The 18078-nt window shown below is 47.8% G+C and overlaps 1 protein-coding gene across 2 annotated transcripts in view; it reads left to right on the forward strand.

Moving 5' to 3' along the window:
* The window catches only part of LOC138580207 (neuronal acetylcholine receptor subunit alpha-7-like), a 233929-nt gene that overhangs the window by 72133 nt on the left and 143718 nt on the right, over positions 1 to 18078 (forward strand). For both annotated transcript variants that reach the window (XM_069650564.1, XM_069650570.1), the window contains one exon: positions 1549 to 1688. In XM_069650564.1, coding sequence (XP_069506665.1) covers positions 1549 to 1688 — 140 coding nt within the window. The remainder of the gene's footprint in view (positions 1 to 1548; positions 1689 to 18078) is intronic.

Here is an 18078-nt window from a genome sequence, read left to right on the forward strand (position 1 = left end):
AGAGACCTGTTCACTCCACCTTGTATAGGCTTTTTGCATCTTTAATTGTCCATTACTTGGCTGTTGCAGATGTTTTCCTCTTTGCTTAATCTAAGAGAAATCTGTTTTACATACATGGCTTATCCTTTTGAATCCTCTAGGGCCTTGCAATTATTCCTCAAAGTAGCATCCTTGATCCCAGGCCAATAGACTCCTCTTTATTCTTGACAGAAAGCTGTTTTTCCAGTGTCTCCTGACTTTGCAGCCCTGGTCTGTCTCCGAGTTAGCTTGATTGGTTTTATTACAAGTCCGGCTTACATCTTTCCGTCACGGCCGCTCTTGCTACGTCATGTTTTCCGCTGCAGCAATGTCTAAACATTTATAACGAGAAAATAAAAATAAATTCAAATGTTTGTAAATATATATGTGTGTGGGGGCGCGGGGTAAGGGGTTAAAACGGGTGAGGAGGGGGTTCATGACTAGGTATCACAGTGCAGCCACAGGAGCCTGATCCTATAACGGAAGCCCTTCCCACTTTCCTCCTCACTGAACCAGTGGTCACCTCTGCCTGGGAACTGGTCACTAGGTCTCAGAATTCACTCTCAAGCTATTTATTGTCTAACATCCTCACTGTCCATCCCAAGCTTGTTCTCCCTTCCACTCTCTCAGACAACTGGTAGTCAGAAATGATCTTGCTAAATGACGGTCACTTGTCCTGTACATCCAGGGAACTTCAGACTCCCATTCCTCCCGGGTCTGGGTTCCTTTTCTCTTCCACCTAAGAAGCTATTCACATGACCTGTCCTCCTCTTCTCTACCTCCGGTAATCTAGTCCCTTTCTTTCTCATTCTCGTTCCACCTTCCTCACTCTCCTAGGCCCTCTCTCCTCCCTTCTACTCTTCTCCTCTGCTGTAGAATTCTCTATTCTTCACTTTCTGTGCCTTCTCCTGGATTCATTGGTTTTCCTCTCCTCCTCCATCTTCAGATTTCTTCGCTCCTGTTAAGTACTCTCCCTTTCCCACCTCTGTACTCCGACGTCTTTTGTGTTCTTCTCTTACTCTACCGTTTGTACTTTCCTCTTCTCCTTAAGCTTAGAGAAAAATGTGCCTTTTGCAAATGATTTGTAATAATTGTAATATATAAATCCAATCTAAAGTCTACAAGTCGAATTTCAGGTTACGAGATACAAGGTAAATGGAATTAATAGTAAATAGAGGTAGGTATAATTCGAGATGCAGGACCCAAGTTCAACAAGACACAAGATCCAGTAGTGGACATTGAGACTGGTTTCCCTTGAGAGTTACAGCCTTTAGAGTTCTATAAGACTAAAAGACGCAAAGCTCAGCATTGCCTGTTTGTTGTTGGTTGGGCAAGATGCTGACTTTGTAGAAGGATGCTCCTGCCATAGAGTGCCCCACTAAGCATCTGCACGCTTACTTTTACCATAACCTTTTAATGAGGAAGTGACTTTTTCACCACATAGACCAGCATGGATCCATGCCACCTTCACAGCGCTTTCCTGCAGCCTCCCTGCCAGTGCCTCACCCACTTTTCTCTCTTCTGTTCCAGAATCCCACCAAGGAGTCTACCAGAGGACGCTGCTGAAGGAACTAATGAAAGACTACAACGCCCTGGAGAGACCTGTGGCCAACGATACCCACCCGCTAACCGTGCACTTCACCCTCAGCCTGATGCAGATCATGGATGTGGTATGGTGATAAAACAGCGGGGGCGGGGGGCGCACTGAAGGGTTGTGGTTGGTCACCGTGGCTTCTGGTGGGGGGAGGTGACGATGCCAACATCCGTAAAAGAATTCCAAATCAGTCAAGATAGATAAAGAGGGGTAATAGGAGAGTGAGAGAAAACACAGCGCTGGAGACTAGGTGCCAAATGTTATTTATGTTTCTGCATGCAGTAAGCAGTACTACTGCCAATCTTCATTAGAGCTTACTCTGGGATGTTTCAGTTGGCTGGGAAATAGGCCCTTTAGAAGGGCCCCAAGGGTCCCATAACCATGGCATTGGCCATCTGAAAGCTTTCATTCTCCTAATCTTGGGAACACTGGGGATTTATAAACCAGAAAGGTAGTATCTCTTGAGAATATCTTTATTTGATAACCCAAAAAATGTAATGAGTGGTAGGTTATGAATTCATCGTAACCACTGGCATAGCTCTGGGAAACATTCCACACCACTATTTTATTAGACTGCATGTGCCGTTGCAAAAGCGGATAAACTATATGCAATATAACTTTATAATGGCACTTTTTATGAACCCTTACCATAGGAAATGGTAAAAGAGGTAGCCACGCTAGAGAGTGCTAAATGATAAGAGTGCTGTTGAACTGAATACTGCAGTCTCTAGGTTCGAGTGCTGTTGTCCCAGAATAGAGTGACTCAGCCTTAGACTTTAATGCTGTGCTACTGGGTTAGAGGGGTGCTGTTTCACTTTACATTCTTGCTGTCCAGGCTTTAGGTGTAAAGGACTAGAAATTGGGATGCGTACGTCCTTTCTTATAGTGCTACAGTCCTGGTATTGAGTGCTGCATTACTAGGATGTAGTGTTGCAGTCCCAGGTTTGAGTGCTGCAGTCCCGGGCAGGGCCGGAGTGCTGCAGTCCCGGGCCGGAGTGCTGCAGTCCCGGGCCGGAGTGCTGCAGTCCCGGGCCGGAGTGCAGCAGTTCCGGGTTTGAGTGCAGCAGTTCCGGGTTTGAGTGCGGCAGTCCTAGGTTGGAGTGCTGCAGTCCTAGGTTGGAGTGCTGCAGTCCTAGGTTGGAGTGCTGCAGTCCTGGGTTTGAGTGCTGCAGTCCCAGGTTGGAGTTCTACAGTCTATGGTTTGAGCGGTGCAATTTTAGGTTTGAGTGCTGAAGTCCAGGGTATGGTGGTAGCAGTCCAGAGTTGAGTGTTGCATTCCTAGGATTTAGTGTTGCAGTCCAGGGGTTGAATCCTGCAGTCCAGGGACTGGTGGTTTGCAGCCCATGGTTTGTGTTCTGCATTCCTACGAGTTAGTGCTGCAGTCCAGGGTGTGAGTGCTGCAGTCCAGGGTGTGAGTGATGCAGTCCAGGATGTGAGTTCTGGAGTCCAGGGTGTGAGTGCTGGAATCCAGGGTGTGAGTGCTGGAGTCCAGGGTGTGAGTGCTGCAGTCCTTGGTTTGAGTGCTGCAGTCCTTGGTTTCAGTGCTGCAGTACTTGGTTTCAGTGCTGCAGTACATGGTTTGAGTGCTTCAGTCCAGGGCTTGAATGCTGCAGTCCAGGGACTGGTAGTAGCAGCCCCGGGTTTGTTTGCTGCATTCCTAGGATTTAGTAATGGTGTCCAGCGTTTGAATGCTGGAATCCAGGGTCTGAGTGCTGGAGTCCAGGGTCTGAGTGCTGGAGTCCAGGGTCTGAGTGCTGGAGTCCAGGGTCTGAGTGCTGGAGTCCAGGGTCTGAGTGCTGCAGTCCCGGGTGTGAGTTCTGGAGTCAAGGGTGTGAGTGCTGCAGTCCTTCCTTGGTTTGAGTGCTTCAGTCCAGGGTCTGGTGGTAGCAGCCCAGGGTTTGCGTGCTGCATTCCTAGGATTTGGTGCTGGAGTCCAGGGTCTGAATGCTGGAGTCCAGGGTCTGAATGCTGCAGTCCCGGGTCTGAATGCTGGAGTCCAGGGTCTGAGTGCTGGAGTCCAGGGTCTGAGTGCTGGAGTCCAGGGTCTGAGTGCTGGAGTCCAGGGTCTGAGTGCTGGAGTCCAGTGTCGGAGTGCTGCAGTCCTTGGTTTGAGTGCTGCAGTCCATGGTTTGAGTGGTAGAGCCCAGGGTCTGAGTGCTGCAGTCCATGGTTTGAGTGCTTCAGTCCAGGGCTTGAATGCTGCAGTCCAGGGACTGGTAGTAGCAGCCCAGGGTTTGTTTGCTGCATTCCTAGGATTTAGTAATGGTGTCCAGCGTTTGAATGCTGGAATCCAGGGTCTGAGTGCTGGAGTCCAGGGTCTGAGTGCTGGAGTCCAGGGTCTGAGTGCTGGAGTCCAGGGTCTGAGTGCTGGAGTCCAGGGCCTGAGTGCTGGAGTCCAGGGCCTGAGTGCTGGAGTCCAGGGTCTGAGTGCTGCAGTCCTGGGTGTGAGTTCTGGAGTCAAGGGTGTGAGTGCTGCAGTCCATGGTTTGAGTGCTTCAGTCCAGGGCTTGAATGCTGCAGTCCAGGGACTGGTAGTAGCAGCCCAGGGTTTGTTTGCTGCATTCCTAGGATTTAGTAATGGTGTCCAGCGTTTGAATGCTGGAATCCAGGGTCTGAGTGCTGGAGTCCAGGGTCTGAGTGCTGGAGTCCAGGGTCTGAGTGCTGGAGTCCAGGGTCTGAGTGCTGGAGTCCAGGGTCTGAGTGCTGGAGTCCAGGGCCTGAGTGCTGGAGTCCAGGGCCTGAGTGCTGGAGTCCAGGGTCTGAGTGCTGCAGTCCTGGGTGTGAGTTCTGGAGTCAAGGGTGTGAGTGCTGCAGTCCTTCCTTGGTTTGAGTGCTTCAGTCCAGGGTCTGGTGGTAGCAGCCCAGGGTTTGCGTGCTGCATTCCTAGGATTTGGTGCTGGAGTCCAGGGTCTGAGTGCTGGAGTCCAGGGTCTGAGTGCTGGAGTCCAGGGTCTGAGTGCTGGAGTCCAGGTTCTGAGTGCTGCAGTCCTTGGTTTGAGTGGTAGAGCCCAGGGTCTGAGTGCTGCAGTCCATGGTTTGAGTGGTAGAGCCCAGGGTCTGAGTGGTAGAGTCCAGGGTCTGAGTGCTGCAGTCCTTGGTTTGAGTGCTGCAGTCCTTGGTTTGAGTGCTGCAGTCCAGGGCTTGAATGCTGCAGTCCTTGGTTTGAGTGCTGCAGTCCAGGGTTTGCGTGCTGCATTCCTAGGATTTGGTGCTGGAGTCCAGCATTTGAATGCTGGAGTCCAGGGTCTAAGTGCTGGAGTCCAGGGTCTGAGTGCTGGAGTCCAGGGTCTGAGTGCTGGAGTCCAGGGTCTGAGTGCTAGACTCCAGGGTCTGAGTGCTGGAGACAAGGGTCTGAGTGCTGGAGTCCAGGTTTGAGTGTTGGAGTCTATAAAAAGGATGCAGAATCTCGCAGTTAATGTAAATGCTTTATTAGCATTGAAAGGTTAATGTAATAACTTGGAAGCTGATGAACACCCGAGCCAGCAGGTAAGTTATTAAGTAGATTTATTGTAGTTCAATGCCAGGGACAAAACATTGGCATGTCCTTTCCAAGTCAGCATACCTCCAACTGCCAAGCATAGAATCCCCCTTCAGATCACAACACACCAACACTCCACTCACACTGACATCACTACATTCCATTTAGCAGTGATGTCATCCACTCAGCTAGCAAGACACATTACAACACTTCTCCCTCCTTTACTTTGTTGGAAACAGAGAAAGTTCACACCAAAACCACCACCAGACAAAAACCCCTACATGTACGTGTGGCCAGCAGGCAATGCACCAACTAGTAACACCACTGGCGACAAGAAACTGCCCCCAGAGAACACCAAACCCCCGGACACTCCAAGGAAGATCAAGGAAACCGGAAAGTGCTCCACCAAAGGAATATGAACCCAATAAAACCTAAATGGCACCCCCAGAATACTAACAACTGTGCCAACACGTTAGGCAACATGACACCCCGTGTCAACCAAACCCTTACAGCAAGTCCTACACCCAAATCAACACCACAACTAAACACCACTTCCACTCCTCCCTTTATAACAAAACAGGGAGGAACACGCAGTGTAAAAAGGGCTCACTCCTTCCATGAACAGAACCAAACAACCTTTGAGACACAACAATAAAAAACTACGCACCTCCACCTGTTCCAAGCTGCCCCTTGGAACCTAGGTCCTGCCACGAGCCAGTGTCCTCACATGAAAAACTACCTAACAATCCACATCCGTTAGTGCACAAACCTCCTTCCGTCCTAGTCTGCCCCCTAGGACACCAGGGCTGCCGCCCCCGGGAACAAACCACACAGCTCATCCAGAGCAACAACAAGCACAACAACGTAGAACAGTTGACCACAGCACCCCTAAGGGTACCACACACCACAAAACCCTGAACCATAGAGAACACAATCCGCAAGAATGCGGAACACAACCAGGACCAACCACCTAAACCAGATACACACCAACCAAACGGACCCCTGGTCCAGCCTACTGCAGAGCGCAGTACACCACTCCATACCCTGGACCCCAGGCCCAGCCTGCTGCCACCCGCAGCACACCTAGTACACACCTTGGACCCCAGGTCCAGCCTACTGCCACCCACAGCACACCTACCACATACCATGGACCCCAGGTCCAGTCCCCTGCGCGAACGTAGGACACAACTCTACTCACCTTGGACCCCTGGTCCAACCACCTGCAAAACAGCAGGACTCATCACCAACATGGGACCTACCCAATGGCCCCACCTTGCATGTTGCTATTGGAAACCCCAAACAGAGGCACACTGTAACAATAGCACAGCTCACATACACACACAGCACGGATGGAGTCACCTCCACTCTCCATATACACCTCCACACACCATATGCATATATGCTAAAAGATACACTGACTTCCACATGCATATTCAGTGCTACCAAAGATTAGACATAACATAACTGAACAATTAGGATGATAAATGTCTTAAAGCACCTTTGGGTAGAAATGGCTGCCCGATAAACCATAATCACCCGCGGGCACCCCCACCGACGAGTCCATCCAAAGCCAAATGAAACCCATCCTGTAAAGAAAACATTGTTAGGCCTTAAGCACATTAATAAAGACATGACTACTGATAACAACATGTGAGTGACCCCACCCACAAGTCCGAACCCTAAATGTTCAGTCCACCTAAAAGAAAAATTGTTATTTATAAAAATACACTGCAATTCAGGCATATTAATGCACCTATACACAACAAAATCCCACTCGCACAGCCACTGCACTAGAATACAAAATCACGCAAGAACTAACCTCCAGACACCGATACACAACATACAGCACGTGCATCATTCACTCACACGGGCCCATGCACACGCACACAGTACACAACCAGTAATATTAAAACATTTTAATCTCACTAGTCACTAATGCTCTCCATGAACAGAACGTCCTCCTCCTCGCACCATGCTGCTGCGCCATCGGACCTAACTCCGTCAAGGTCCTTGCAGCAAAACAACACAGGTCGCAGGCTACAGGCGAATCCTCTGTTGCGCCCAGCCTGATGGAACTACAGTGGAACAGATCCAAATCACTGCGTCCCTCTGACACGACTTCACAGTCCACATGGTTGTCCGCACACACCCTTGCCATGGCAACCCTGAACTTCTCTCCGTTGCCGTTTTCACAACGATGCGCATCTCTTCCGGCAAGATCAGGCATAACAGAGGCACTTTCCTCACACTGCGTACACCCGACGTGACAAAATACTTCCTCGCGTTTCCCCCACCCACACTGGAATGCACGCCACGCACAGTCCAGGGTAACGTCACATCCAGGGTAACGTCACACTTGGTGAGCGTTCAGCGCTCCAGTCAACCAAGCGTACGCGTTCCAGCCTCCCGTGCTGGAACGAATGTCCAATGGAAGCCAACGTCATCATTTCACTTCAGCTGCCGGCAAGGCAACAGCTCTGCCGCGCATGGATGGTCATGGATCCTTCGTAATCTACGGCCACGGAACAACTCCTCCCTGGCACGCTCCCCTTGGACACACTTCGCGGCCCATAATGCCCTCCCGGACAAGCAATCAGCTGGCTGAAACAGCTATGTGCACTATAAGCACAATTCTCCGTAACCCTGGTCGCCCTATGAAATGGAGTCTGCTAGCAGCGCTTCCCAGAACGGGGCCCCAACAGCCAAAAGAATGAATACAATCACCACCTGGACTCTCCGCACACCGACCAGTGTGCCGACTCCCACAGCTGCGCCAGGTCACAGGATTCAGAGGTGGCGACAGGACTGTTACCGGAGCACACGCTGCCAACCCAAAGCACCACCCGGCAAACTGGGTTATCACGGCAGGTGCTCCTTACATGACCACACACCGACCTGTGTGTCGCCCGGCTCCCCAAGACATCAGCTGGCCACTGGGGATCAGAGACTCCCCCCCCCCAGGGGTGAAGCACTTGGCCAGCACTGCACACCGATATGTGTGCCGAACAGCTGCCCACAACACTTCCCAGCACCACCTGGTCACTGGGCAAGGCAGCTTCTGGAGCAACAGGGTAAAACAACACAGCACCCCGACCTGAGTGCCGACCCAGCTCCACCTTCAGCACCGCCCGGCCTGCTGAAGAATCTTAGACAGCCCAATAAAAACACCTTGGGCTCCAACTTGCAGTCAACTTGGCAAATGGACATGAATTCACAGGAGGGCAATGTTTTCCCGTTTCTGGACTGTCCCCTCCTCGACAGGATCCCATCCTCGTCGCCAGTGTAATAACTTGGAAGCTGATGAACACCCGAGCCAGCAGGTAAGTTATTAAGTAGATTTATTGTAGTTCAATGCCAGGGACAAAACATTGGCGTGTCCTTTCCAAGTCAGCGTACCTCCAACTGCCAAGCATAGAATCCCCCTTCAGATCACAACACACCGACTCTCCACTCACACTGACATCACTACATTCCATTTAGCAGTGATGTCATCCACTCAGCTAGCAAGACACATTACAACAGTTAACACATAGTGACTACAGTAATGTCCTTCATCCTCTCACTTCTGGATCAACTGACTCTCCCCTTCTAGATCTTAACCGAACATCACTAGGTTCCTCCCTAAACATTATGATGCAGTAAGCGTAAGGCACACTCAATGTTCCGTTAAGCATTACAATATATAACACACCTCCTTCCCTTTGGATCACCACAAATAACTTAAAAAAGAGGTGGCCAGGGCAATGAGGAAAAAGAAGTAAAACCGAAGAAGAATGGAAAACAACCAGTGTATGAAATAAATATAATATAAAATCAATAATCCTTTGGCTCTCTTACAACAAAATAACTGAACCGAGATATTAGCAAAGAAGAGAAAGGAATTGGTCACATGCTCAACTTTCCCACAACCAACCATCACAATTCTCCCTTTGTTCCAGAACTCACCTCTTGCCAGGCATACAGAATTCCCATAATCCTTCAGCACCATTTTGAGTCCCGGATATTTGAACTCACATGTCCTGCTCCTTCTGGGAAGCTTTATTTTGACACAATCACCAGCCAGCATCCCTGTGGACTTGCACCTGTGCTTGGTACCATACCAACGCCTGGATGCCTCACCACACTCTTCATCCTATTTCTTACCCGTCTGATATCAGGGTCAACCATCCTGGGCGATTCAAACAACCTGGAGTTAGTAACGTATCTGGTTTGCGATCGCTCATGTGTTCAAACAGGGAGACAACACTGGAGGGATGGGGAGTCACCCTGTACTGAAAGACTCTTTATCCCTCTGCCAATCTCTGTTATTCTGAACCGATATCCTAACACCATCCATGACTGTCCTATTAAAATGCTGAACACACCCATTACTTTCGGGATGGTACAGTGCCGTTCTTTTACGCAACACCCCATTCTCATTTATCCAAGACAAAAATTCATTAGATACAAATTGCAGCCCATTGTCACTAATAATTTAGCTAGACAGCCTTCCCTCCATAGCACATTCTCCAGAAATGTAATCCCATTCTTGGACGCAATTTCCTTGAGGACGCCCACTTCAGGCCACTTGGAAAGAAAGTCCATGGCAACCACCACATAACTGTCCCTGGAGCTTTTAGGGACAGTTTTTCTAAACCCCACTTTAGGGCTTCATAAAACCATACCTGAGGCAGTACAGAAACACCACCCTTAGTATAAGACTGTACCATCTGAGAGTGTAGGTAGAATGGACGGAGCAGCCAGGCTTATCTTAGGCGGGAGAGAGGGCTGTGGCCTGGTACAAAGAAATTGTAGCATACTTACGGTCCAAAGAAATACTGAAACACTATCTATCTTAAAAATAAAGGGTTTATTTTAATACAAGTAGGCCAAGATAAATCTTGGTATAAGTAAGTACTATAACATTTCATGTAGACACAATTATAAAGGACAACCAAATACTTGTGGTATGCAAACCAAAGTATAACCTCATTAAGAAAAGCAATCAGCAGTTCAAGGTCAGGCAAACCTATAACACATTCAGTATGGCATTCAGCTATTCTTGGGGAGTAAAGCCAGCTTAGATATACATCTAGAATACCCGTTTGTGATTCAAGGGTAGTAGACCCTGTCAGTCATGCAGTGACACTCAGTTACACAAGTCACTTAATAGACCACCCCTGTTACAAGTATACACCTTGCAACATTACTTTTCAGAACACAGTTCAGAGCTAGTAAAGCAACTCATATACTTTCTGGAAGGGCTGTAAGCTACTCAATGATAAGTATGATTACTCACTAACTATTTTAGAATGCACTAAGCAATTCAGGGAAAGCAAAACCCAACTACAGTTTAAGAAAGACACAATCTGCCTCATTACGAGTCCAGCGGTAGCCGTGCCGGTAAAACCGGCAGGCTACTGCCGAACTCGTGAATTTTTCCGGCACCTGGCTTGCCGGTAACAGTGGGGGATTCTAATCCCACTGGTCCGGGAAGTCAGGCGCCCGGATAAATGGTATCCCCATTCCCGTTTGAGTCCAGTAGGACTCAAACGGGAATAGGGAACACAGAGGTACTGGCACCGTAAATAACGGTGTCAGTGCCTCTGTGAAAGTTTGCAAGCGGCTGCCGTTCCACCTGCCAGTCCTGGCAGGCAGGACGGCAGCCGCTCACAGCACTTGGAGTGTGCCAGTCTGGTAACAACGGTGCTGGCATGCTTACCGGCACCGTTGTTACCGGACCAGCCCACTCGTAATGAGGCCCAATCTAGTTCAAGGTTCCCGGTTTCCAGGTGCCCAGATGCCTCAGGGTTAGGTGCGCTCTACAAATGCCAAAATAAATGAATACATAAATAAGGTAAGTAATTGACCGACTGGTGCATAACTATCCACTACCTAATAGCTAGTTGTACCCAGTATACTTTTCAGAAGTGTACAATACAGTTTCTAAGGTAAGGTAAGTAAGAACTTCAGGAAACTCATTTATTTATTTTAGAATAGCACTCAAGCAATTCTGGGAAAGCACAACCCAGTGTTAAAAGTTTAGAAGAGCAGCAGTTATTCAAGGTAAGTACAGACCCATATACTTTTAAGAGGGGCTATAGGCAACTCAAAGACAAGTATTAACATCCAGACTTTTTTAGATCTGTATAAAGTAGATCAGGGAAAGCAAATCCCCATGGGGTACACTTTAAGAATGACAATCTGTTATTCAAGGTAGGTAAACCCTATTGGTAAATTTTTACACTCATTCAGTTAAGAATAATTAAACAGTACCAACACGTATTACTTTTTAGAAGGTGGAACACTATTCTAAGTATGTAAACAACTTATATCATTTGTACAGGTGACTGCTTCGATAGTAGTGGCTCACACCCACAATTGTTACAATACACTGACAGTAATGACAGTTCCACTGCTTAAATAGGGTTGTAGGTCAAAGGATCGACAACCAAAGGGTTGAATGGTCAAAGGATCGACACCAAAGGACCGAAAACCAAAGGATCACATTTTTTGATTTTTTTTTTTTACATTTTTTTTTTTTTGGGGGGGTCCCCCCAACCCCTGTTTTTGTGGTAAAAACACTTTTTTTCACTAAACGAAAACCCCCCAAAAAATATATAATTTAAAAAAAAATTCGATCCTTTGGTTTTCGATCCTTTGACCATTCAACCCTTTGTATTCGATCCTTTGACCGGACACCCTTAAAGGATAGTTCCGGGACTTTTTTTTTATTGTTCCTATGGTTCGGCCATGTGTTTTTAAGCATAAATCGGTAGATCGTAGAAAACTTTCCTATGGACCTTACCCGACTTTTCGTCCATTAACGCACTCGAAAACATCCGCCATTTTATGATAATCCTCTCACTTGCCGCATCGCACTGGCTCACCTGCTTTTGCGGCACTAAATCAAATCCCCCGCCCCTGAAACAGACTTGATCAAAACATTCATATTCCCCGCCTCTATCCGTGACGTGACTGAGCTGCGTAGGCAAACGCGCCCAGGCGTCTTCTACGCGACTCCACACAGAACCAGGAAATCAACACAGATGAGCTCAAACAACACAGCGCGCCACAATTGGGAATATGAAACTGTACTTTTAAATTAAACCGCAAGATTGTAAATTTGGTAAAGTACATTTATTTGACATCAAATGTTTTGAGAATATTCAGCGATTAGCATTTTTATTTGCTCACGTTCCAAAAAGTTTGTTTCGAGGCACACGATGTTCCTTTGCTGTACACAGGGTCTTAGATCATCTCACAATACAGCGCCACAATTCGGAATATGAAACAGTGGTTTAAAAGCAAACGGCAAGATTGTACATTTGGCAAAGTACATTTATTTGACATCAAATGTTTTGAGAATATTCAGCGATTTGCATTTTTATTTGCTCACGTTCCGAAAAGTTCGTTTCGAGGCACACGATGTTCCTTTGCTGTACACAGGGTCTTAGATAAATTAATTTTTATTTGCTCTCGATCCAAAATATTTCGTCTTGAGGCAAGCGATGTTCGTGTGCAGTAGACAGGGTGTTGGTTTACGATAAAATAAGCTCTTCGGTCGCACTGATAATCGCGGGTTGACTAGCAAAGCGCAAAGAAGTGCTCATTAGAAATATGAAGTGGGTTATAAAGAATTCGAAACAGGGGTGTGTTTGTGAATGAATGACGTGTATATGTCGTGGCATTATGTGGATTGCAGGGGGCCGTCCAGCGTGAGGGGGGATGCTTGGCAGGAGACACGGGGTCTGGAGGTAGACATGGGAACAACAACCCATGCTCTATAGACCACTTTGAAGTGTACATGGTCTTTGGCACCTCTTGGCCTTTATCGCTCCCTGACTGCTCCAGTTGCCAGCACAAGTACCCCGGTGCGAACTGCCTTTCATAGGGCGGGGGGTGGATTGGGGCGGTGGTCGTGCAGACAAGACACAGGAAGACTCGTGAATGGAGACACACTTATGTGGATTGCAGGGGGCCATCCAGCGTGAGGGGGGATGCTTGGCAGGAGACACGGGGTCTGGAGGTAGACATGGGAACAACAACCCATGCTCTATAGACCACTTTGAAGTGTACATGGTCTTTGGCACCTCTTGGCCTTTATCGCTCCCTGACTGCTCCAGTTGCCAGCACAAGTACCCCGGTGCGAACTGCCTTTGATAGGGCGGGGGGTGGATTGGGGCGGTGGTCGTGCAGACAAGACACAGGAAGACTCGTGAATGGAGACACACTTATGTGGATTGCAGGGGGCCGTCCAGCGTGAGGGGGGATGCTTGGCAGGAGACACGGGGTCTGGAGGTAGACATGGGAACAACAACCCATGCTCTGTAGACCACTTTGAAGTGTACATGGTCTTTGGCACCTCTTGGCCTTTATCGCTCCCTGACTGCTCCAGTTGCCAGCACAAGTACCCCGGTGCGAACTGCCTTTGATAGGGCGGGGGGTGGATTGGGGCGGTGGTCGTGCAGACAAGACTCGTTTGCCGCAGGGCCTCACCAAGGAGAGGCCATCTAACTGCATGTAAGAGGCTGGCTGCAGGATCTAGTACATGGAAGGCAGGGGGGTGAGTTTATAAATACCTCACCCTCCCAGGAGAATATATGGGTGCAGTTCACCCTGGAGACCCTGGATGCCTAGGCAGTTAGTCAGCAGCAGGCTGGCCTGTGGTGGCAAGGCGGCACGGGCCAGAGGTGGTCATCTCTGTACCCGGTGACCAAAAGGATGATTTATTATGATCAACCATATTTACCTATAACCATGTTTTGTATCAATAAAATACAACGGCCTTCCTTTTATTGCCAACGCTTGAACAAATCAAAACAACCATTGTTAAAATATATATTGGGTTTTATTTTGGATCTTAATTTCAATTGAACATAAATAATAAACATTACACATTGTAAATTTGCGGTTGCAGCACATCCAGGGAAAATCCGCGGTATTGTCCACTGTCGCTGGGGAAATGTTGTCTAATGGCAAGTACCGCACAGGCAGGTATTACTCTCCGAACGCGGTGTCCGAGCCTCCCGTGAAGCCACCAAGTGAAGCAACGATAGGCCACCAGCCTGTACCACCTGTGAAAATGAAAGATGCAAACTGTATTAAAATGACAAAACTTTCTTATCACTGTCGATTCAGGTAAAAAATGTCATTCTGCTTTGAAAAAAATTCTATCTAGAAAATGCACAATATGGAACCAATTTACATGCATTCGAATGATATGTAGATGTAATTTTATATGTGGGAGACGACCATGACATAGTAGTGGCATCACTGACATCACAACCAGAGTATACTTACTCGTTACTCGGATTACGCGGACGAACAGTGCCGCGAAGTTCGTGCATAAGCACCATCATCATCCTCAACACGGTCCGTGAGAGGCAGGCTTCCCTGAACTCTGGCAGCTCAGTGATGCATTGCGGACTTGGCTCGCCTTCCGAAATGTAGGCCAGGCATCCCGAGTTTTCTCGGCAGCAGCAGTTCTCCTCCTCAGTTGGCATTAGCTCGCACCGATTGCACGTGCACCAGGTGGAGACGCCGTCCATGCGACATGGTCCAGGCTCTTCATCCGTTGACTGGTCCTCCCAACTGCCGTCCGAATCCCCATCGTTTTCGCGTGCTTGCCTTTCCAGTAGTTCTTCCTCGGTGTACTCGGGCTCGTACATATACGGCATTATTGTAGCCATTATGTGGTAAAGAAAGTAAAATAATTTATAGCGGTGGTACTGGTATCTGTTCACACGGGCTACAATCAACGAAGGTAGCTGACCAGAGCACAGAAACGAGTCACAGAATACTCAAAGTAACACAGAGAGAGGAATGGATTCGAAAATCTGCTGCTGTGTGTTGTGAAACGGTCTGTTTATACTTATTGAGGAAAGAGGCGTCCTGCCATTTCCATGGCGACACTTCATTAGCTGAGGCGCAGCGATTGTTGACACGAAACGGGAAATGGGCGGTACGCGTCTGCTGATGTCAGGCTCAGGGGCGGGGGATTTGATTTAGTGCCGCAAAAGCAGGTGAGCCAGGGCGATGGGGGGAAATGATAGGATTATCATAAAATGGCGGCTGTTTTCGAGTGCGTTAATGGACGAAAAGTCGGGTAAGGTCCATAGGAAAGTTTTCTACGATCTACCGATTTATGCTTAAACACACATGGCCGAACCATAGGAACAATAAAAAAAAAGTCCCGGAACTATCCTTTAAATAGTAGTGACTTGCACTAGCATTTGCTACAGTTGCAACACTAACTCATTTATAAGTAAATACATTTGTCATAGTTTGTAAGACAGAAGCCTTATCTTTTGTAATCCTTCCCTAGTCTATAGCATGAGTTTTCTCAGAGGCAGAGAAGGGACACTATTGTTCTAGGAGCCAGCTGTAGGCAGGTCAGCATAAGGTTCAGATGCAGGAAAGTCAGAGTTCCAGAGGATATCTTTTTCAACAGGTAAGTATTAACTTCAGAGTTAGTTAAAAAGTGTTCAGGGACTTCTTAGAAGGCTCCCCACATGTGTTCCAGCCTTAGGCCTGGGCAAGTGGTATTGACAAACTCCCCACCATACGAATCACCCACTCAGCCTCACAGGATGCACACCCGACTTAAGGTAAGTATTACCCAAGCCCACACACTACCTTAGGAGAAAGGAAGAGCTTCTGGGTGGATGCCTTACTAGTCATTGCATTCGGGACCCCCAGGTTGCTTGGAGGGAAGGGTTACAACAGGCTCCGGTTACACAGCAGGCTCTCTAGTCGATAGAAATCGTTACACCCGTCTTTTCTTCATCTTCCTCTTCCAATTTGGTTTCAGTGGTCAACTTGGCAGCAGCTTCCAGAATCAGAGAATTTATCAGGAACTACAGCACAGCTTCTGCAAACTGTCCCTGCAATTTCCAGAAAGTGGGAACTTGTTCCTTTCAGGCAAGGTGAAAGACAAAAGGCTGCAGAGTTTTGGACTCCTCCCTTGCTTCCTGCCTTCTCAGACACTCTGATGCCTCTGCAAGGAATACAAAGGATTCCTGGCAAAGACAAAACATCAACTGCGGCCATTCCCACCTAGAATAGCAGAAGAAGACCTAGGAAGCAAGAACATGAGAAATGGTGAAAAGAAGGAACCTACCATTCTCGCAAAATGGTGTCCCTCCTGTGCATTACAGAGGCTGATTTGACAGCTTGCGCGTAATAATGACTAAAAGTCATAAAAGTAGTTACACTGCCACCACCCATTCAAGTTGTAATTGTAACAAAAAATGTTACCATGTAAGTAAGCAAGGGGATACCTTGTATCCCCCAGCATTCCACATAAGGTTGGATGTTCTGACTCACTAAAATAAACGTAAAGGGAATGGGAAACCCACTTTACTTCTTGGGAACCGTAGTTCACCCACAAAATAATAAGAGTATTAAACAGGGAAGCCCAAAGGGGCAACCCAGCCTAAGCCCAAAAGTTATAGGAAACTATAACTCCAATCATACACCATGGAGAGACATAAAAAGGTCACACATAAAAAGAGTAAAAGACTAGTGAGGGAGGAAAGAAATTCCTACTAACCGAGGAATACGGGAAAAATAATCACAAAGTCCAGTAAAAAGTCCTGGGGTTGACACAGGTCAGGAAAAATTATCACTGAAATGAAAATCTTACCTAACAGGAGCCATGGAAGTTCAAAGGACCAAGTAAATCCATTGCTATGGTCCCCATGGCATCATGGGTACTTGTGGAATCACCATGGGAGGAACCCTGTTCTCCAATACCTTTTTGCTTTCTCAGCATTGCTCACACTCCTTAATGCGCACCTCGATTAACTCTTCAATGCATGGCCACCAAAAGTCCAACCTGATCAGTGACTTTGTCCTGCAAATGCCCATATGAGCCTTATGACCTAGTTCCACAACTGTCTCCCTCATACCACACAGGACAAACCATATGTGACCCCTACAAACAGAATTACCTACCACATTCAGCTCATCTTTAACCCTCTTATATTCCTTCAAATTCTCCAACTTTCCATGTACCCTGAAGCAATCGTTTGACCTACTGGTAAACCTCATCTTCCTGACATGCTGCTATCCACTCACTCTCTTGAAGACTCATCAAAGGTTGGAGTGCTGCAGTCCACGATTTGAGAGCTTCAGTCCAGGGTTTGAGTGCTGCAGTCCAGGGTTTGAATGGTGCAGTCCAGGGTTTGAGCGCTGCAGTCCAGGTTTTGAGCATTGCGGTCCAGGGTTTGATTGTTGCGGTCCACGGTTTGAGCGTTGCGGTCCACGGTTTGAACATTGCAGTCCAGGGTTCGAGCAATGTGGTCCAGGGTTTGAGCGCTGCAGTCCAGGGTTTGAGCACTGAAGTCCAGGGTTTGAGCATTGCAGTCTCAGGTTCGAGCGCTGCAGTCTAGGGTTTGGTGGTAGCAATCCAGGTTTTGAGTACTGCATTCCCAGGATGTGGTGCTGCAGTCCAGGGTTTGAGTGCTGCAGTGCAGGGTTTGAGCGCTGCAGTCCTTGTTTTGAGTGCTGCAGTCCAGGGTATAATGTTAGCAGTCCAGGGTGAGACTGCTGCAGTCCTCAGTTAAAGAACTTGAAAGCCATGTTAGAAACCTGCAATTACAAAAATGGATGAGAAACTGCCTCATGTCGCCCCACTAAAGATCAACGCTGACACCTTTTAGAAATATAACATTGGTGTCAGAAGCGGTTGCTGTGCGAGTTTATGTAACACGCAGTGCAGCTTGACGCGTTCAAGCTATTGATCCTTTACTCTAACAGTTTCTTGCTGCAATGGCTCTGGCTTTGTCCTTCTTTGGAGATGAGACGATTTATGTGAGAATCAGCACTGCATTGTGGACCTTGTCGTGGATCTACTATCTAGTATATGGTATCCAGTATCCAGCGTCCATTGCCGGGGGTACTGTGGGGGCGAGAAGCTAGCTGGTAAGCAAGCCTGTAATCAATTAAGATCCATGAGGCTCATCATGTAACTTCAAAGAGACACTAAAGAGAGTTGTTGGTGTCC

This window comes from Ambystoma mexicanum, chromosome 1p (assembly GCF_040938575.1).
Source record: "Ambystoma mexicanum isolate Mex_15411 chromosome 1p, UKY_AmexF1_1, whole genome shotgun sequence".
In the NCBI taxonomy this organism is placed as follows: Eukaryota; Metazoa; Chordata; class Amphibia; order Caudata; family Ambystomatidae; genus Ambystoma; species Ambystoma mexicanum.